The following is a 22819-nucleotide window of genomic DNA, read 5'->3' on the forward strand; positions in this document are numbered from 1 at the left end:
AAACTGCTCCCCTACTAGAGCTATGCTATCACAAAATTAACCCCAGCAATCTACAGTTCTAGAAAAAGAGGTGGTCCCTCCTGCTGAAAAAGAGAAAACCAAACCCTACATATTTTGTGAGTCAACTGAAAATAATGACATGAACAGCACTTCACATCCATCATGTATTTATATCTTAAGTGATAGCTACAATCTATGTAACTATCACAGAAATCTTAAATTGAACAAAAGCATTATCTATCATCCTTTCTCTCTAGAAAAATACCAGTTTGTTTAATCTATCCATAACATTAGAAAAAATACTTCTTTTATCATGGCCAATCCTTATGTTTTGGAATTTTTTTCAAAAACGTAGACAGTTCACAATGCTCTCAGACAGAAGTTACCACTACTACCCCAAATATTAAGTCAAAATATAACTTAAAAAAAGAAATTTCTCTAGTAATGATTAATTTATTGAATAATTAAAAATTAGGAGTTTTCGATAATTAAATGTTAGGAATAATTAAACTTTCACTAAATACTGGCACAGGAACTGAACGGATGACAACAGAGAAAAGTTAAGATTTGTTTTAATCCTAAGTTTTAGGCTAAGGTAACATCAAGGGCTCTACTTTTCAGTGAAAGAAAAATTTCCTTTAAAATTGTTTCCCTCTTCTATTATTACTTAAAAGCAAAGAAAGTATTTTTTTTCTAACAGTGATTATAGGATTCTCAATCTTTCATATTAACTTTTAGGTACTACATGTAAGCTACATAAATCTTTCCCAAATCTACCTTTATTTAGTAGATGAAAAAGCAGATATCGAACTCAAAACATCTAAATGTTGATTTTCTATAATTATGGAAGATATTTTCTTTGGAAATTTAAAGTTTGTATTTAGGCATATTAACACTCTTTTAATCTAAGATTTAATGTTAATGTAGAAAACAACTGAGGCTATTTTCTCTATAAAACTAACATGCCTTTTCCAATTAACTTAGTTTCCTTCCTAGCAAAAGTTTAACATTTATTTCTGTTGAATTACGTTGCAGTTGCATAATGTGTAAATATCTTAAGATTTAGCCACTTCTATGAAGATCCTATATTTATTACAACACCCCTCTTGCCCAGAAGAAAATACATCAACAAAAAGTCCTACTATATGTTCTGCATTGACTATTACAAAGCAGTAGGGGGAGCAGCCAGAGAAAGCTCTGAGACAAAGCACCCAGCAAAGCAATTTAATTTATAGGCAACAGAAACATGCTGGAGAGGTTGCCAAAAGCCAAATACACAAAATAAATTCCATAAAGAAGTCATGACCACATTTGTAAAGCTGGCCTAAGTACATTTGGAATGAAGTATAGAAAAATCTGAAGTCTCTTAGAAAGGGGCTGGATTCTAATTTCAAGACAGACTTTCAGCTTGAAACAGTCATTTCCAGCCATGCCAAACCTCAAACTGCCCCCAAAATTAGAGAGCAGAAACAAAATACATTTTTATAGTGATATGTCTTGGGAAAAACTCAAAATGATTTCATTTTCTCCTTTGAACCTCACCGAACTTACAGGGAAGGCCTGGTGAAATGTGCATTATTAGGTCACAAGAGGATAACGTTACAGGGTTCCATAGCATAATCCTTGAAAGCCCTGAGGCCCAGACCGCTGTCCTGCTCTCCTCTCCACTGACTCCCATCCCCGATATACTTTCCATGAGAGAAAGGTAACCAAAAACACGGTGAAACTCTTCTGCTTAAAAGGTGTTTTACTGAAAAGGCACATTGACCACTAACCCTTATTACATTTCACATGTTCTAAAAATCAGTAAGGTCTGCATTTTCAGTTTTAGAGTAAAACAGGAAAAGTACTTAGTTAGCTCTTCTGTCTGGCATTCTGTAACTGGAATTTAAGAAAAGCCTAAACTTCTAATTAGAACTTCAGAATGTTCATGTCTGTATTATACCACAAAAACTGTAAATATAATTTAAGCATTTTTATGATACAGAAATGTGTGTTATAGACAGTTATCTAAGAATTATAAAAATCCATCAAACTTGAAATGTCTAGTATAAATTACAATTGAATGGTAAAAAGACATTTTAGCCATGTAGGCAACCAATGAAGTTTGACCTAAAACCCAAATGATAGCAATAGCAGTAACAACAGATACAGTGCCTACTACTGTCAGATACTATATTAGCTAGCTCTTTTTTATATATTCTTTTGAACTCCTACACTGACCTTTCAAGATAGTTATTATGATGCCCATTTTATGCTAAGGAAACTGAAGCTAAAAAACTTGAAGTCATTTCTCTAATGTAACTCCATTAGCAAGAAACAAAACCATAATTCAACTTCCAGGTTTGCCTGCCTCCAAAGCTTTGAGACCTCACTAAAATTACCCTCAATTGTAGCACTGAGGTTCCAAAGGAGATCTGTACAAATCTCGGGCAGATTAATGTGCTTATAAGGGTAAATGCTGTAGATTTAATCACTCAAATTAAATGCCATCTGGAATCTCTTACCCTACTTGGTACAAGCATCCTACATGTGTTACAGCCAACCCTAGCCTTGGCCAAGAATTCAATAATTTTCCTCCTTCAATGCCATCAACAAGCAAGAAACCTATATAATACCAACACAGGAAATACAGCTTGTTGCTCCTAGAGCATCATTTAAAAACTGCTAATTGGTTAAGATGCCTTTTATTGAGAAGTCTAAGAAACAGAAATAATGTAGTAACCCAGTTTGTTAAATGGGTTTGAGGAATCAGTTTCCTCCTTCCTAACACCTAAATCCATCTCCATAATAAGTATTCTCTATCACCATTTAAAAATCCTGATCTCTTACTAGTGTTTTTATTGTGCTTTTCAATCTATTAGAGTAAATTTTTTAAAACCTCAAGAGAGAACACAGAAAACTGTCATAATTTTTCAAAGGCTAAAAGAGAATAAACTGAAAATATCAGTTTGAACACATATATGTAAAAAGAATGGATGGTAATAAAACTAACAACCGAAAAGCAATGTTTCAGACTCATTCATTCATACTCAAGAAATATCAAATAACTGAGTGGAGGTGATGCAAGCTGTACACACTTCCAGTTGAGACTGAAGGTGTGGCAACACTCACAGGGGCCTTCCGATCAGCTGCTCCAACTCAGTTTACAGCTTTTGCGGATGTGGCTTATTCATGCCCTTGTTATCAAGAAGAAGGGTAACTTTACAACCTTTAGCATGAGCTTTTTTTTCTTTCTATGCTAACCCTTTTTTGTCTATAAAAGTCATGTAAGCTTAGCACTGATTTAGAAATAAATAAGTTATAGAAGACATGAATGGCTTGGACATTAAAAGTTTAAGCAACAGCTTAAGCTGAGCTAAGTTTAATGTTAAAAATTAGTGTGATGGCAATAATTTTTCAATTCAGCTCTGTCGTGGGCTAGGAAAAAATATCCTAATTTTTCAGCCACAAGACATAAACATTGCTAGAATGACTACATTTTGAAAAAATTATCTTCTCACTTTACCTAGATTTCATTTTAACCAAACAGACCAACCTCTCCTATTAAACCTGTAAATTAACTCAAAGTCTAATTTGGGGCCTTCATAATAAAGATTATTTTTTTAAAATCCCTGTCTTATCTGGTGCCTTTAAAAGAAAGGAATCATTTTAGGCAATTATTATGACCTAAAAAATTTTTAAATCTTAACGTATAGATTAATTCCTTGACAGCTGAAGTCATTTACAATACATTATTAAATTTCACATTGAGTTTTAAATCCAAACATAGATCTCAACATTAAGAATATGGATTTTAGGTAAAGTAACTAGCTGCTCAAATTCATTTAGCTGAAAAATTACTGTCAAATCACCTTGAAAACATACACTAATGCTTGCACATTGCTAAGTGGCTTTTGATTCTGCTCTTCCTTTTCTTACACAGAATCAACCACACAATAGAATTAAGAACTCAGGCCCATGGCAAAGTGCTCCCATTTAGAAGTTAGGACACTGGACATATTCAGCATATGTCTACTGCTATTGAGAATCAAATTATAAAAAAACCTATATTTTATAAAACTAAGAATTTGTTACCCAAATGAGAATAAAGGTGCCTAATGCCACAGCAGGGGGTAAAAGTCCCAGTAAGAGAGCAACAACTGGTCATTCTGATGAGGAGCTGTGCCAAATTTAGAAATGAGGCACAAATGACAAAAAAACAGAATTGATCATCAGTGTGGACATGGGTAGGTCAGTGTGCATATGGGTAGGTTAGTATCTGCTGGCCATGTCTACAGAGCCCCTTTTATTTATTTGAAGCCAACTTTTCACTTGACAATGCTACCTACAAAAGCACTGTTAATAGATAAGACAATCAAGTGGCTGTTACGCCGTGGCCTTTTTGTAAAAACTGCATGAGAACAGGTGGGATAAAAACCATAGAAAGGTAGAAAAAAAAAAGCATCACTCATTGAAAGATATGTGCACATAGGTGAATTGTAAGATAATATAACCTTCTTGACCTTGTAAATAGGTGGCCAAAAATACTTAAAGATCTGGAAGAGGCAACTATTACTAATTGTCACACAACATTACCAGTCCTTACTGGCTGAATCCTTCAGCCATCTGCATACGACATGCACAGGCAAATAGCCATTAAAAACATACACAGTTCCAATTATCTCCTTGCATAACTAAAGACAAAAAGAACAGGAAATCCAAAAAATACAGCAAAACTGAAAACACTATACCTTGCCTTCCGTGCTATTTTAAGGCTGTCCCAGGCTGAAGGTTACTTCTCAGCCCTCAAAACTCCATTAACTGCCAAGACCAGCACCTTAGCACATATGGCACAGATGCCTAGTTGAAGCCTCCTTGTACTAAATGACCTCAAAAAACTGGGCTTTCTTTCCAAGATTAATGGATACAAAAGTAATGATCATAAGGAACCTTCTAACTCTGTTAATGTTTCCTGCGGATATGTATGGTCAACTGAATATATAAAGGCTCAGTTCTTGCGGGGTACCCTGACAACTAGATGAATTAGGGTGAAGGTTCCAAGTTCAATGAACTCTTCTGAGTTTGAGTGCCCTAGGTGGTGACATTCAAGTGATTTCACAGACATCCACCAATTCTTATTTTCAACCGGGAATCCCAAGAACACCTTTAAACATGCAATGCCCATGGACCCTACTGGGTTTCTGCTGCAAGGGCACAGTGTTACTTAGGAACCCTGTGTCTTGGGAGGTACTTAAAGCACGTCAAATTGCTTTTGGAAAATGTTTATCTGGCGTGACTAGGAGAGGCAAAGCAAGGAAACAGGAACCTCCCTCTAAGGAGCAGAACAGCCAACACGCAGTAAGCCTAAAAAACCTCTCAATGTATTTCCCGGGGCCATGGGTACTAGCAGCTCGCAGGCATGGGAATCAGCAGCCTGGGGGCATCAGTGACAGCAGAACCGGGGCTTACCTTGTTGGAGGCCATCTCACTGACGGAGTGCCTGGTCTGTAGGGTCTCTAGCTGGTCCAGACACCAGTCCAGCTCCTCCAGGGTCTCGCTGGCCAGTTTCTGGTAGGCCTCCTCTGCGAAGAGACAGGGAAAGGGGGACTCAGTTCTCAAGCGCTTCACGGGTCCGCTAGCGAGTTCAAAGGGGGCCATCCTGCCATACCCCGCCATGCTCGGATGCCCGGTGCCGGCACATGAGGGCTGCTCCTTCATATTGCCCAGCCCGGCAGTGCAACGGGGGAGGAGGCTCTGCTCGCGGGGCGGCCGGCCTCGGGGAGGCACGGTCTCTCCAGCTTGGCGTCTCGGGTCGGCCTCCAGGGAGGGCGTGCAAAGAGCGGCGAGCCAACTTTCACACAGCGACGCGGCCAGAAAAACCACTATGCGACTTTTCAACTGTGCGGCGGGCCCAAGTCCCAGTCCAGGAGCCCGGCTCTAGCGGATGGCGAGGGAGTGGCGCGCGCGCGCTTAGGTGCCCGCCCCGCAGAGGAGCGTCTGGTCCACAGCCGGATCTCCTCGGTCCCCAACCCGGAGCCGCGGCCCCACGCCCGCCCCGCCTGCCGAGCCTTCTGCACCGCACTTGAAGTGAATGAATCAGCCGCGGCCGGGTGCGCGGCCACCACGTTTCCTGTTTTCTTTCTCAACTCCTCGGGCTGCAGGCGCAGCGCGGCTCCAACGCCGCAGCTTTCCGGGAACACTCCCCCTCACGCCCCTCTCGGCCCTCGGCGCTGCCTGGCTCCTCCTCAACCCCCTTACGAAAAGATTCCGAATTGCAAAAGCCTGTCCCTGTCCGTGCCACCCGCCGCGTCCTTCCCCTCGGGCTCTGCCCCGGGGGCCCCGCCACCTCGCAGTGCCATCCCCCCGGCGCAGCCGGGCGCCACTCGCTTTGAAGTGCAGACAAGGAGGCGCGGCGCGAGCGTGTGTGTCTGTGGGGCTGCTGTGGGACTGTCTGTGCTAGGAGAGCGGCGGAAAACCCGGCGTGGAGCGCCTGCAGCCGGCCGTCCGGGGTCGCGCCCGCCGCGGGGCTCAGGAGGGACCGGCGCGCAGGCGCGCACGGCCGCGCACCTGCCCCGCTGGAACCCTGCGCGCCCCGCCGAGCCACTGCCCTCAGGTTGTCCCGACCGTTGGAGACTCTGCGTCTCCACGACCGGCTGCTTCCTGCGAAGTTTCACAAACAAGGTTATTTAGGACCCTCAAGGTTTCTGAGGGTTTAAGTTTTAGGGTTTCTGGGGGTTCGTTTCTAAAGGCTTAGGATTCACCTACTTCAAGGAGGGCAGGGTTGTGGGAATTAAGACCGCATTCTTTTTCTACCCAGCCCAGTCCCTACTAAGTACCAGACTTCTAAATGTTGGGGTGGACAGAAACAAGCAAACAAAATATACAATGTTGTGGGGTCGGAACGCTTTATAATTCACAAATTTGACAATAGGCTGCATTTTCATATGCCGAATTGCCTAAGAGTTATCTTAAAGGAACAGCAATGTGAAAGAACCACATGGTAAGGAGAATTTACGCATGTCCTGCATACTACTCCTTTCCCCTGTGAATTGCACAAGACCTAGATGATCTTGGGCCAAGGAAGAAAATCTGGAAGGGTGTTTCTACCCACCATGCTCAGAGTACACTACAATTTTGAGAAAACGGAAAGACCATATTCAAAGGCATAGGGAAGCCTGTTCTGTTTACAAAGGCTGACCCAGGGGACCAGGGGCACTGTCCCTAAGCAGATCAGTTGTGGGAGAACTTTTCTACGTTAGCGTGCAATAAGCAAACCATTCACAGTGAGGAGAAGTCAAACTTTCAAGAGTCCATTTGAGAAAACTTTATCATTGTCGAGTGGAAAGAAGATACTGAGAAACTTACACGAAGTGGTGGGATCCCTTGTCTTTGTCTTTGAATCTACAGGTATTGGAGAAGAAATTCTGCCCTTGAAATTTAGACTCCATAAATTATCATGGCACAACAAATAAATTCGTGGACTGAATTTAGGCTCCTGGGATTTTTCAGATAGCTTTTTATGTGAACTTTGTAAAAGTTAGAGTAACTTTTAAAGTAGTTGTTACATGTGCCACGTGGCTTATTGTTATCAAGAATTCTTGAACTATTTACTGTTCACTTTGAGTACTCTAGGTTAAAATTTGCCTCTTTTTTGTTCTACTTCCTCCACCCCGCAGTCTATGTAAATATATACTTTAGATGGACAAACAACTGCCTAAACCTTGCCAGGTGAATTAAAGTTTCAGATTGAAGCTTTTTTTTCCCCTTAATAAGCTTAAAGATATTAATAATTTTAAATGGCAAATATAAAATACCTGCTCTGTATAGTTTCCCCAATTCTAAGAATGTAAAAAATATTACATGCTTGTTATAAAAATTGAAGCATTACACACAAATATAGGAAGTCCATTGTAACCCCACACCCTAAGGATCACAAACAATACTTTCGCCTACGGCTCTAACACAATCATTTTCATTTTACTGAATAACTTGCATATGCGAGTATAGCATCTCCTAGTTGCCATGGTAGTACATCTACTATATGGTTTGGTTTTGATATTTTCCTCTCTCTCTCATTCCCATAATATAGGAATGTAGGAAATTTTAAGAGGACATTGACTTGTTTGATGATCATTTGAGCTGTCCATAGTTAGCCTGTCCAGTGGATTAAAGATGCATAACCACTGTGTCTGAGATTTGTTCAGTGCCATCTTTTCAATCATTCTTTACAATGAAGCCGGGAGTCCCCTCTAAGGTTTGGCTTTTTGTGGCTCCTCTCCCCTGTACTCCAACTTTCTCAAAGACTAAGCCTCAAGTGATTTCCCAGTAGCTAAGTAAACTGCTCCCTTCCTTCCTCCATCTTCACCAAGTTCCCAAAGCTTTTCAGAAATCAAAAGTACAAACTCAGGCCTCAAATCTAACAGGATGTGGCTCCACACATTATATTTCAGTTGTTATTTTTTAATGTGGAAAATAACTCAGCAAAGTTTTGGCTAATGCTTCAAGACATCATGCACTTTATACACAGGATTTGCTCTTAAGAAGGTAGTATAGTGACAGGAGAAATAATTTATTTCAGAATATCCATTTTATGTCCAAGCCATGCACCAGCCATTTTTGACAGACAGGATTTGAGTATGATGATAAAGTGGTGTAAGCATATATTTTAAGTTCTAACATCTTCTGTATAAATAAGAAAAATGAAAAATCACTGGAACACATCACATACTAGTGAGAAAATAATTACTAACAACAGAGTAAAGTTTGCTCCGTGAAACTGTTGCTCAAATAAAGAATTATTCTTGATATTAGCATAGAGCTGAGAATATTGCTTTCTTCCAAATTCCTAGGTGAATAGGCAATATAGCTAGCCACGATTTTTCAGGATCATTTGTAAAGCTTCACTTTTAGGAATTTTAACCCCAAGTGTTCTAAGACATCAAGTAACTGACCTTTTCATCCCTCCGAACAAACCTCAAAGTGGAGTTGCCAACTATCCTGCAGGAAATTGAGTCACCACACCAAGCAACACACCTAAATGTCGACAGCTAGCACGACAAAAACAGTGAGCCAGTTTAATTTTGGCTTTTACCAAGAACACATACTGCATTCATTAATAAAATACTTCCCCTCAACCCCTGCCAGAGTAGTATACACTGTGGCTCTCCTTAAAAATACATGAAAACTCTTTAACTGCACCAAATCTTGCTAAGTCAAGGAACTAAACAGAGAAAAACCCCCAAGCAAAACCTATTGGCTAAACTCCCGAAAGGCTGGGAGAGGGCTATGGAGCAGCAACTGAGAAATAAATTGAGCCTTGAAGTCCCCTGCTATAACAGCATCAGTTTTCTTCAAGGCACCTTTGAACTATGTAACACCCGCATTCTGCTCAGGCTCTTCTGTGAACAAACAGTCCTCAATTCTTGCGGGCCAGCACTTGGCTTCTGTCGCAGTGATATGCTTAGAGGTTCCCCTGACACATGGCCTGAAACTGTGCCAGGGGCTCCAGGAGAAGATGCTGAAGCAGCAGCTTCCTTTTGAAAAAGGAAAAAAGTAATCACCTCAGAGCCACAGCAGTTAGCTAGAGGTTGAGGTAATTTTTTGTGAAATGTTCAGTCCATTACTCTTACCCACAACTCACAGTGATGTTGACCATTGAGGTAAAAGGATCCACTGTACGGGATGTGTAACTATGTGGACGTTAGTTTCTTTGGCAACACTTGAAGGTCTGCTAAAGGACTGTATCGGCTTGTCATAATTCCTAGATAGACCTATTGGTATACATGAAGAGAACAAGTCCAAAAAATACCACTTACTTTGGACACTATTTGCCTGCCCTTAATTTAAAAAAAAAATACAAATTATAACAGCTGAGGCTGGGCGCAGTGGCTCACGCCTGTAATCTCAGCACTTTGGGAGGCCAAGGCTGGCAGATCATGAAGTCAAGAGATGAAGACCATCCTGGCTAACACGGTCAAACCTTGGCTCTACTAAAAATACAAAATATTAGCCGTGCATGGTGGCGGGCACCTGTAGTCCCAGCTACTCTGGAGGCTGAGGCAGGAGAATGGTGTGAACCCGGGAGGCAGAGGTTGCAGTGAGCTGAGATTGCGCCACTGCACTCCAGCCTGGATGACAGCACAAGACTCCGACTCAAAAAAAAACAAAAAAAATTATAACAACTGATCCAGATTTTTTTTTTCTTATACTTTAAGTTCTAGGGTACATGTGCACAACGTGCAGGTTTGTTACCTATGTATACCTGTGCCATGTTGGTGTGCTGCACCCATTAACTCCTCATTTACATTAGGTATATCTCCTAATGCTATCCCTCCCCCTCCCCCCCACCCCACAACAGTCCCTGGTGTGTGATGTTCCCCTTCCTGTGTCCAAGTATTCTCGTTCAATTCCCACCTATGAGTGAGAACATGCGGTGTTTGGTTTTCTGTCCTTGCGATAGTTTGCTGAGAATGGTTTCCAGCTTCATCCATGTCCCTACAAAGGACATGAACTCATCCTTTTTTATGGCTGCATAGTATTCCATGGTGTATATGTGCCACATTTTCTTAATCCAGTCTATCATTGATGGACATTTGGGTTGGCTCCAAGTCTTTGCTGTTGTGAATAGTGCTGCAATAAACACACGTGTGCATGTGTCTTTATAGCAGCATGATTTATACTCCTTTGGGTATATACCCAGTAATGAGATGGCTGGGTCAAATGGTATTTCTAGTTCTAGATCCTTGAGGAATCGCCACACTGTCTTCCACAATGGTTGGACTAATTTACAGTCCCACCAACAGTGTAAAAGTGTTCCTATTTCTTCACATCCTCTCCAGCACCTGTTGTTTCCTGACTTTTTAATGATTGCCATTCTAACTGGTGTGAGATGGTATCTCATTGTGCTTTTGATTTGCATTTCTCTGATGGCCAGTCATGATGAGCACTGATCCAGATTTTTTAAAAATAAAAGAACTACAACAAAAAGCTCCTAACAGCAAATACTTAAATCTCCCTAACCAGTTTCAGCTTCTCTTCTCTTAATTCTTACAAAATTTCCCCTTTGTTCCAAGGAAAGAATTGATACTGTCTACAGTAGATAGAACTGGAAAAAATGATTTCTATTTCACCGTGTATTGCTTTGAGCTAGTCATTCCTTTAGTTTGCTACAGTAAAAGATTTGTGTAGGTTAGGTCTAACTTTTCTGACTTAATTTTTTTTCCTCTATACATTTTATCTGATGGGAAATACATGAAGGCTTTGGATTCTCTTTCAATGTGTACATGTAATAGGTTTAAGCAGAGTTTGCCAGTGGCAAGCCGCTCTCATCTCCAAGTGTATTTCTGGCATCAAATTATTGTTTTGAAGTATTTTAAAATTGTATAAAATATATAAAACTTTATGTAGTACTTCATAAAGCTTCCAAAGGAAAGATGTGTGCAATTTTGTGACAGTTTTCTTTTTCTTTTATCTTCTCGTTAACTACAATTGTTTTTCCAAATGTTGCCTATGGCTTTAGTAGAATTTTTAAATGAAATAAACATGAAGTTGGCTTTCATTGACTTTTAGTCCCACCAGTAACTCAACATTTATTTATCACTGACTATGTGCCATGTACTTTATTAGAGGCTGCAGAAACAAGATGATGAAAAGAGTGTGTCCCTTACCCAGAGTCCAGCAGAGGAGGTAATTTCAGCAAACAACTGTAGAATGCACTCTCACAGAAGGAAGCATGTGGGCTGTGGGACAGTAAAAGAGGACTATTTAAATCAGACAGAGACAGAGGTGGAGTGGGAAAAGGCTGAGTCCTCAAGAACGAAATAAAAGAGAGTGGGAAGGATTTTGAGATAAGATGAGCAAGCACACAGACCTATGATGAACAAGATGTGTGTGTCGGCTGGGCACGGTGGCTCACGCCTGTAATCCCAGCACTTTGGGAGGCCAAGGTGGGCAGATCACCGAGGTCGGGAGTTCAAGACCAGCCCGACCCACATGGAGAAACGCTGTCTCTGCTAAAAATACAAAATTAGTCAGGCTTGGTGGCACATGCCTATATTCCCAGCTACTTGTGAGGCTGAGGCAGGAGAATCGCTTGAACCTGGGAGGTGGAGGTTGCAGTGAGCAGAGATCGCGCCATTGCACTCCAGCCTGGGCAACAAGAGCAAAAAAACTGTCTCAAAACAAAACAAAAAAGATGTGTGTGTCAAAAAAGAAATAACCATGAGTAGGGCCTTGCTTAGGGGAACAGATTCTGGAGAAATCTGAGAAATCCTCAGCCACTGGCCATCTCAGAGACTGGCCATGTCAGGCATCTGCAGGTAGGACTATATCTTCAAGAGTAGGAGTCACAGAGTGACTCAGAGTACTGTGTGACATGGGATCTGATTTTATTTTATATGGAAAATTCTAACACTATGCAATTAATGGAATTGAAGAAAGTAAAGTTGAAGTCAGCGAAACCATTATCTTTGACCATAAGAATAAAATTAAATAACTTATAGACCATTTGCTTCTCTGACAATTATTCTTATCTAAGACAATCTCTGTATTAAAATCCTACGTAGACATATGTTCCCACAATATGTCAGGTATGAACAGAAGGATTGCCCAATGTGACTTGAAGGGGGTGGACTTCTTGCTCTTAAAAACTACAACCTTGTCGTCACTAACTTATTAATCATACTGTAATAAGATGGAGAAAAAAAACAATGGAATTCACCAGAATTTCTTTCATGAGAGTCTGCCTGCATGAAAATGTTCGATAAGGCTATTTATGACAGAAGATGAGACTTTGAAGAGCTTTGGTTTGGGTGGAACTAATCTGTGCCTCATCCACACAGGAAAGGGGAGGAATATGCCGGTTGCTAGTGAGGGAATATGTATGTGTGTGCATGTGTGTAAGCTCATGAGAGAGCGAGAGAATGTGTGTTTGTGTGCATGTGTGTGTGTGTGTGTGTAAGAGAAAGGAGTCAGCTTAGTCTCTGTGTGTGCATGTATGTAAGGGCATGAAAGAGAGAGAGAGTGTGTGTGTGTGTGTATGTGTGTGTAAGAGAAAGGAGTCAGCTTGGTCTAAAGGGTAACTCCAATTTGTACATTTTCCCTTTCTCCCAATCATTAGTAAGGTTATTGAAGGGGTGTGTGTGTGTGTGTGTGTGTGTCCGTATAAGAGAAAGGAGTCAGCTTGGTCTAAAGGGTAACTCCAACCTGTACATTTTCCCTTTCTCCCAATCATCAATAAGGTTACTGAAGGTACAAAATCCCGACTTTAAAAGATTTTTTGTTTTGTTTTGTTTTATTCATTGAAGAGACTGAGCTTGAAGGCCAGATCGGCCCAAGCAGAAATGTCTCTCTGAGCTGACATGAGAGAAGAGGCAAAGAAAGAGGAGAAAGCTTTTATAAGAATAGGGAGGCTTTTTGTCCAAAAAATTGGAGTTTGAGCTAAGTTTAATTAGGCATCTAGGTTGGGGGCTTCATGTGACATGTGTGCAACTGTAAGTGATATTATTCTTTGAAAGAAACTGGAAGAGTGGAGAAAGATTCCAATCTCTATTCCACTACCTACAAGCAATTCCAGGCAATTCAGCTAATCTTTCTGGGGCCTTATTTCACCTACAGATTGGAGATAATAACAAGAGCCTTGGCCGGGCGCGGTGGCTCACGCTTGTAATCCCAGCACTTTGGGAGGCCGAGGCGGGCGGATCACGAGGTCAGGAGATCGAGACCACGGTGAAACCCCGTCTCTACTAAAAATACAAAAAAATTAGCCGGGCGTGGTGGCGGGCGCCTGTAGTCCCAGCTACTCGGAGAGGCTGAGGCAGGAGAATGGCGTGAACCCGGGAGGCGGAGCTTGCAGTGAGCCGAGATTGTGCCACTGCACTCCAGCCTGGGCGACAGAGCGAGACTCCGTCTCAAAAAAAAAAAAAACAAGAGCCTTGTAAGTTATTTTAGCTCAAGTGAGAGGTTGTGAGTCAAACAATCTTGCATTGATTGCCTAATAGATTCTTTTCCCTTCCTCCTCCATTGTATCTTCACTTTCTCCTGGACTTATCTTAAGTCTCTAACTTAAATGCAAACATTTTATTAATTTAAGTGAGCCTATCAACTAATACCTAGGTATAACCTCGGGGTCCAGAAACTTAATAGTTACCTGGAAGAGTATTTAGGGTAGCTAGAAAGAAAAAAGAAATTCAAGGAATGAACAGGGATTCATTCTGAAGAAGTCCACTTAGAGAACACAGGCCACTTAGAGAAACAGGTAGGGATATAAAGTTTAGATCAGACAGTGGACAAAGATAAAGATGGAGAACTAGTCTTGGAGGACTTGTATACTATTCTAAGACAATATTTTCTTCTAAACAGGCCATTAAAAATCTAAGTGAGGAAGTCACACGGTCAGATTTGCTTTTCAAAAAGATTACTCTGGGAATAGTATAAAGGCAGATCAGAAAAGTAAAGACCAGTTAAGAGGTTGGTGACCAGATAAGGAGAAAATCCTAGGCAGTCCCTGAAGGGGAAGGAGAAGCTGCAGAAAGTTAGGAGGAAAAACTCTCAGGAGCAAAGAAAAAGGAAATGTCAAAGGAAAATATTATTATGGCCTGAATGTTTGTGTCTCCCCAGTATTCATATGCTGAAATCTAATCCCCGGTGTCACGGTATTTGGAGGGAAAGCCCTTGGGAAGTAATTAGGTCATGAGAATGGAGCCCTCGTGAATGAGATTAGTGCCATTATAAGAAGAGGCCAGAGGTTGCTCTCTTTCTACCATGTGGATACATGCCACGTGGGCAGTCTGCAACCCTGAAGGTGCCCTCACCAGAACCTGACCATGCTGACACCCTGATCTCAGACTTCCAGCTTCCAGAACTGTGAGAAATAAATGTTTGTTGTTTAAGCCATCAGTTTATGGTATTTTGTTATAGCAGGTTGAGCTAAGACAAATATCAAGGCTTTGCCATTGATATTCAGTACAGACCGTATATACCCACAGGTTTGCGCTAAGATAATTTTCATTCCAAACACATATTTCAGCAACACAAGACTAAAGAGGGTGTTAAAGAATGCTACTAAGGAAGCTTTTGTCCGGGAAGTTGAACAAAGTTACCGGACAATTTTTGCAAACAGGTTTAAAAAAAGTTACAATTATGTGTGCTATTTACATACTCTTGTTGTAATTTTAGGAGTCAATTTTATTTCCCTGGGGGGACTGTAGGAGAGCATCTGTGTTTCCATCATATACTATCAACCTTAGGATATAACAGTCTTTTGTTCTTTACCTTTGTCAATTACTGCATACAGTATTCCTTAGAGAAAAGAAGGAGTTTGAACAGATTATCTTTAGCGCCTACCCAGCTCTAATATTCATTTATTCTCTGATTTCTGAAATTGTACTATCTAGGTTGGGTGTTGGTTTTAAGGTTGTTCATTATAGTTAACCCGGATGGGGTCAGCTATGTTTGTAGAGGGAATTCCTACATTGACCAGTTACTTGTCAAGGATCCCATCCAATACCATGATCCTGGAATTCTGTGAGTTTAGCTCAACTGTTCTTCATGGGTACATGTTTTCTATTTGAAATTGAGATATTCTCAGAAATAAAGCTATTAATAAATAGAAAGTTCTGGAGTATATTTACATTCACTCTGCTTATCTCCACTCCTACCCCTACCATATTCCCAGCCAATACTTTGCCAGTTGACTTACTACCAATTTCTTCTTAATTTCTGTAACTGTCACCTTCAGTCAAATTCTCATCTGTGTATTTCTAGATTCATATAATGGTCTACTACTGGATCTCCTTGGATTCACTTTTTCTCATCACAGTCCTATTTATAAAGTCAGAATAATCTTCCTTAAACCCTGGTTTTATTGTTTCATTCTTTTAAGAACCTGCTGCACAACTCTCTCCTACTTATTGTATTAATGTCACACTTCTGTTCACATAGGCCTTTTTCGGCCACTTTTCAATACCTTTCCCTTTTATTTACATCTAAGACTATCCCATCCAAGACTGCCCATCTTAGCCAATCTTTCCACCTGGAAACAATTTGCTGGCTCCTGCCTCTATGACTTTTCTAATGTCATTTTTATATTTGTGTCTAGGCCTTTCTATAACTGTCTAGAAAATTCCTGACATTTACAGGCACTCAACAAATATTTGTGAGTGAATAATCAACAAGTATGCTTGTTTTCTATCAGATAAGAATATTTACTTCCAAATGAGATTCAAACAGTAATACTGGCCTGGGTGTGGCTTCCTACATGTAATCACCCTTGTCTATCTCTTGTTCTCAGTCTTTTGCTTTCAAACTCTTTCCCTTTTTTTAAAAGAGTATTAGGAACTAACATTGCCAAAATTTGGTAATGGTCAATCAGATCATGTTGTCTTACTGAAGTAAAATATCAACATTAAAATAAAAATGACAAGTATTATGATATATCATTCATATGTAATGATCTTTACAAAATGGGGTAAAATTTTAAAAGAATTCACCAATACGCCAGTATGATGTTTGGGAGAAACAGATGAATGCACAAAGGTGCATCTGATGCAAACACCCCCAGAAAAATGAGCATAAGTTCATATTATCAATATTTTTTACTCTGAAAGTGTTCGCTGACTTCCCTGAAGTCACCAAGGACTCCAAGTTAAGAATACTTTCCTGAATGAAGAAAAGAAAGCAATCATTTTAATCAACACTGCCCTAGAATCTTTTATTCAGAATCGCTATCTCTGCTTTCTTCTTTTTTTTTTTTTTTAACTTTCTCATAAATCTCTGCTTAGCATTTATATCTCTCTCACTATGAGATACCTAAGGGTTAAGAAGTGATGCCAAAGAGACATTTGTTCCAGTTGAAGACTGGGGTTAAGAAAAAACACACAGCCGGGTGCGGTGGCTCACGCCTGTAATCCCAGCCCTTTGGGAGCCCAAGGCAGGTGGATCACCTGAGATCGGGAGTTTGAGACCAGCCTGGCCAACATGATGAACCCTGTCTCCACTAAAAAAAATACAAAACATTAGCCATGCGTGGTGGCGGGTGCCTGTAATCCCAGCTACTTGGGAGGCTGAGGCAGGAGAATCACTTGAACCCGGGAGGCGGAGGTTACAGTGAGCCGAGATTGTGCCACTGCACTCCAGCCTGGGCAATAAGAGCAAAACTCTGTCCCAAAAAAAGAGAAACAGAAAAGAAAAGAAAAAACACACAAAAGATGTCCCCAAAAGACTAGGCCCTTTTAAACAGGCTATGAACAGAGTCTCAGAAAGGTAATTTCTTATGTACAATTTTTAATCACATTACTTGCATTACAAGCAACACATATGAGTGATAAGCTATGTTGGCCTACTGGTAAACCTGCATTTGTTAACTGTGTATGCATTATAGAGAACAAATTTCAGAACTCAAGAGTGTATCAGTTATATTTGGCTTATCCAGTTGTATATGAACTGGCTCCATACACAAATAAGATAAATTAGTTTTATAATTTTACAAGAATATCTATGGAGATTTAGATTTGGCTAAGAAAGCTATTATACACACAGAAGAATCCACAACTTATAAGAGCTCTTCATGGGAAATAGTGTGATAGATCAGAAAGAGCATGGACTTTTGAGTCACTCAGAACTTGAATTCCAGCCTTGCCATTGTTCTAGTTGTATTATCTGAAATAAGCCATTTAAAAGACCTGAGCACATTGTATACATTGAGAATTACAGGGATATTATGAGAAATGCATAAGAAATGTAAAGTACCAAGGGCTGTATCTCACATATAGAAGGTATTCAATCAATAGTAGGTATACTGAACCACTTTGCAGAGTTGTTTAAATAAGTTAATTTTAAATAAGGTAGTTAATATTTGAGAGTTTCCTTCCTTTTTCACAGATTCTCAGTCCTAAAACAGTTACTATTTTTCTGTCATCACCATCAACCCTCAAATATTAACCAGTTCTGAGCCAAATGTGAGTGAACAACCTATGATTTAGAATAGCTTTTAGACCAGGCACAGCGGCTTACGCCTGTAATCCCAGCACTTTGGGAGGCTGATGCGAGCAGATCACTTGAGGTCAGGAGTTCGAGACCAGCCTAGACAACCTGGCAAAACCCCATCTCTACTAAAAATACAAAAATTAGCCAGATGTGTGTGGCACATGTCTGTAGTTCCAGCTTCTTGGGAGGCTGAGGCAGGAGAATCAATTGAACCCTGGAGGTGGAGGAGATGGTGCCACTGCACTCCAGCCTGGGCAACAGAGTGAGAGACTCTGTCTCAAAAACAAACAAACAGCAACAAAATGGAATAGTTTTACAAGACCACACCAAATCATGAAAAGTCAGCTATGTAGGAAGAATGTGTATTTGTCATTGGTTAATGACAGAGCATCACTTACACTGAGGTTACTGGGAAGATCATTTCAAATATTTCCCAAAGAATGTACCAATCAATATTGTCCCTATAAGATTCTCCTTACTAATGACGTTTTGCGGTCAAACAAGCTTGGGAAATATTGTATATGTAGCCTTTTTACAGTGATTTCTAATGGACATGAACCTACCAAAAGCTGGAAGGTCCACAGCAAAATGACATATTTAATTTTATTAACAAGCATTATCTAAACCTGTTTGATTTTAGAATGCATTTTTCATACAACAACTATCACCTCTTGAAGAATACCTGGAGTAGGTTTTCCTATACCTATACCTATATGTCAGGTAAGTCCAAAACATTAACAAATACATGTGTTTAGTAGGTTCCCAGATGGTTGAAATCTCCACTAAGGACATTTTATTTCTCTTCCTCCTGACTTTGTATGCTATTGAGAAATGGTCAGAGAGTAATCTTCCTCCCTCCCTTTCTTCTTTTCTTTCTCTCATTTTTTCCCCCTGAAAGAGAATAGTCAAAAAATCCATACATATTTATTGAGCCTCTCTGATGTGACAGTTGCTGTGAAATCCAAGAACATGAAAGATTCAGCAGCCCGGGCCCTGGAAGGAACCATAATAACCTGCTGAGAAAATCAGACACATGATCGGCTGCTGCCTAGAGACAGTGTAAGGTAGCATATAAATCATTTAGCCTGGGAGTGCTACTGTAGTTCCAGCAGGGAGAGGGAGGTATGGACTGTAGCTCACTGTGCTGGGTTTCAGGAAGAAGGTGAACTTGGATGTAGGTCTTCAAGGAAGACTGTGGTTTTAATGGCTGTGGGAGGAGGGAGTCCGCTGGCATTGTTTTCAGGTGTAAGAAATGTCTGCAGCCTGAATAAAGGTTGTATGTGTGGGCAGTAAATGGGCTGGGTGGAGTAGACACATTCCAGGGAGGAGAAGGGAAATAGAGTTGAACACTTAAATGTGTGGCCTTGAGCTAAGGGATATTGTGGGAATTGGATAAGTGCACTGGTAATGTAAGAGGATAGAATGGAGAAGAGAGATGGATGGAGACTAAGGAGCTATTGTGGCAGTCCAGATGCAGTGAAAAGCAGAGCTGTGGAGGTATCCACTTTAGTGGTCTATGATGACAGTTACAAGCAATAGAAAGTATGACATTGGGAACAGAGGTTCAAATGCTGGCTCTGCAACTTAGCGAGCATGGGGCAAATTTGGGCAAATTAACTTCTCTGTACCTCAGTTTTCTTTTTGTAAAATAGGGCTAAAAATACATTCCCTAGAAGGTGGCCTCCAGGCCATTTTCCCACACTTTATTTGAATGTTAAAACTAACTTTAATCTAAAAATCATATATTCATATCTCTGTCTTTTTTGGGGGTTCAGTTCAACTTAAATGTGTTGTTTGTTAAAAACTTGTAATTATCATCTATTACATGTAACATATAAGAGCTGCTTTTAATAGTAATTCATCTCCTCCCTGTCTTTTTTTAAAACACGGTCAAAATTAACAAAACAATCTTGTATTTTTGACACTAGTAGTGGTATCACTACTACTAGAGGTACAACTCTGAAAAGCAGCATAATTAGCAACAGTATTGATGGTATCTGCTACTTTAGATTATTTAAACTGTAGTCACTGAGGTAAGCAAGAGGAAGAAGGCACGTCATTTATGTGTTTTTCATCCTTAAGATTAGCTTTTGGAAGTATATATTATTCCACAGCAATCTGGATAGGTCTTGCCATGCCCTGATCTTGTAAGCCCAAATTTTATTTTGAATATTCCAGCTTTGCACTTAAATGACAGCTCCTTGATAAAAGAAAAACAATTGCGTAACAATTTTCTTCCAATTGTCTGAAAACATAATGGGTGTACATACACACACACACACACACACACACACACACATAATCTCTAGGGCATATTTATTAGATAGTATTATGTAATGTGTAGACATTTTAAATTATGATAATTAAGACAAAATATGAGTAGCAGGTTTTTGATTTGAGACAAATTTGAGATTTACTAAAATTAATTATTATATGTGTGTCCTTCTGAAGACTTCATATTTTCATTATATATCTTCATTCTTGAAGTATAACTCTTAGATTGTTGAATTAAGTTTTATGAATTAAGTTTTTTTTTTTTTTTTTGGCCAGGCACAGTGGCTCAAGCCTGTAATCCCAGTACTTTGGGAGGCCGAGGTGGGCGGATCACTTGAGGCCAGGAATTTGAGACCAGCCTGGCCATCACAGCAAAACCCCATCTCTGCTAAATCTAATCTTGCGCCTCAAGCGAGGCACAAGACTCACTTGAACCTGGGAGGCAGAGGTTGCAGTGAGCTCAGATCGTGCCACTGCACTCCAGCCTTAGGGACAGAGTAAGAGTCTGTCTCAAAAGAAAAAAAGTTTTTTCCATTTTTACCAGCACCACTATTCTCAATTCATCCACTATTTCACTAGGAATTACTAATTCAGTTTACATAAACTTTTGCTACAAATTTATTCAATGAAGAAGCTTCTGGATATTTAGGTTCTACATGCTAATTTCAATCGGCATATTTTGTTTTTCAAATTTGTTCTTGGTGACTCAATAATTGTACCTGTCCACCTTGAAAGTGTCTTTCTTCATCACCTTCAGGGCCACAGCTAACAAGACCTTTGAAAAAAAGTAAATAGTAGAGAATTTCAACTTCTGTGAAGACCACCGTCTTCTTCTGAATCCCCAGACTCCACTCATACAAGGTTTTGGGGAAGATTAAATGAAATGAAGCAGTGGCTTACAAAGTTTATTGACAGTAAACTACAGTAAAATTTATATTTTATACTATGACCTGGTAGATTTGTTTAAAGTAAGGGGTGCTCACTTTTGAAGGCATGTGGATGCTGACTTTCAGTAATATAAAAAAAAAAGTACAAAAAGGTTTTATACCTATATTTATTTTTAAAAGGTAGAGGAGAGCAGTGGACTCCTATTTAAAGAAACTCTTCTGTTTTATAAATAATAGTCATGGCAAAATTTGTTTACAGTCTTTAACAAACCATGCATTTCAGTATAAATTAAACCAATAAAAAGAATGATATATATATATATAATATAAAGGAAATGTATATATAGGAACAGTATATACCATACACACAAGAGTAAATATGTATTCGATCCAATACAGAGAATTAAAACATAATTTAACATGAAATAATATTTATCCTTACTATGTATGATTCACTCTGATGTTTTCTATTTTATTTAATTTTTAAAGTATTAATTGTGACCCACTAAATTGATTTTGAAATCTACCAATTGGTTTGAAAACACTGAGGTAAGAAATTACCTTACTTAATAAATGTTAGTTTTGTTTCCCTCTTCTCTCTTCCTCCCTTTTTATAATTAAAAAGTTCTGCCTCTACTTCTCTACTTCACGTGAGAGTAGAACATATAAAAAGATTTGAGCTAACTACTGTGCATATTTTTTTGCGGTAATTTCTCCATAATGTGTGTTTTCTCAGGGTACTACAAGTTTACCAACAGAACACATAAAGCAGCGGCCACTCACTGAAATGCCTATAGGAGCCAGATAGACCATGTGAATGAATGAATGGCAAGGTTGGTGGGCATTCTGGGTGCAGTGGCTAGTACTGTGGAGGGTGGGAGCAGACCACCATATATCCTAAGCATTTCATTGGCAAATGAACAGGAGAAGGACACCTTTCCGTTTGGCCCTCATTCTCCTGGATCTTTCCTCCCTTCCTCTGTCAATCCCTCCTACATAGCCTATGTTCCCAAAGCACCTCTTGTATTATAATAGTAATTATTATGATATCTGTCCTTAATCAAGACCTTATATTGGATTTTTAATGCCTTTAGGTCTCCCCCAAACTTCAGTTCATCTATTTGAAGTCCCTATAAAATCTACCTCCTTAGACTTGTCTGCCCCCATTATCCCCTGTGGTTGACCCCACCTCCATCTCTATCTTTTGTCAGCAAGTTTCCTCAGAGTTCCCTCTCTGCATACTTGTTCATGCTGGGTTATTTGTTTTTGCCACTTGATCATCTAGACCTTTTTCCCTCTTTCCCTCCTTCTATTCAATTTCTGCCTTTCACTGCTGTACAAAGGAGGGGCAGGGAGGCCCTCCAGGGTGGAGGGAATCAGTCTTGAGATAACTGAGAGATTCAGGGTGATGAGTCCCAAAGTTGAAGAGAAACCACATACTTCATCTGTTTTCGTTTTACCTAGCAAGGAGCCTTTTCTATAGCCTTTTCTATAGGGAAACTAGAGGTTATGACATGATTCATCTTTGCCTACTTAAACTTTAGCTTGATTCATCACTTCTCAACAAATACTTGTTGAACCCCACCAGTAATACAAGAAGCTTGGTATTCTATGAGGTGCTCAACTTACAAAGCTTAGTTCAGAAGAATTCTGGCTTCAAGGCGTCTACCATCTAGAGGCAAACAACTAACAAA

General features: G+C 39.9%; 1 protein-coding gene and 1 long non-coding RNA gene across 6 annotated transcripts in view; one reads left to right on the forward strand and one right to left on the reverse strand.

The window, feature by feature from the left end:
- LOC116462231 (cAMP-specific 3',5'-cyclic phosphodiesterase 4D) overlaps positions 1–22819 on the reverse strand; it is an 810743-nt gene that overhangs the window by 66203 nt on the left and 721721 nt on the right. For 3 of the 5 annotated variants that reach the window (XM_032144524.2, XM_058433986.1, XM_032144523.2), the window contains one exon: positions 5452–5564. In XM_032144524.2, coding sequence (XP_032000415.1) covers positions 5452–5564 — 113 coding nt within the window. The other 2 variants (XM_058433987.1, XM_032144527.2) reach the window with 2 other exon arrangements.
- Positions 1641–22819, forward strand: part of LOC131382366 (uncharacterized) — a 28699-nt gene continuing 7520 nt past the window's right edge. The window contains exons 1-3 of the long non-coding RNA XR_009211780.1: positions 1641–1705; positions 18863–19028; positions 21862–21958. This is a non-coding gene — a long non-coding RNA (uncharacterized LOC131382366). The remainder of the gene's footprint in view (positions 1706–18862; positions 19029–21861; positions 21959–22819) is intronic.

The sequence above is a fragment of the Hylobates moloch genome, unplaced genomic scaffold (assembly GCF_009828535.3).
Source record: "Hylobates moloch isolate HMO894 unplaced genomic scaffold, HMol_V3 SCAFFOLD_23, whole genome shotgun sequence".
Taxonomy (NCBI): domain Eukaryota; kingdom Metazoa; phylum Chordata; class Mammalia; order Primates; family Hylobatidae; genus Hylobates; species Hylobates moloch.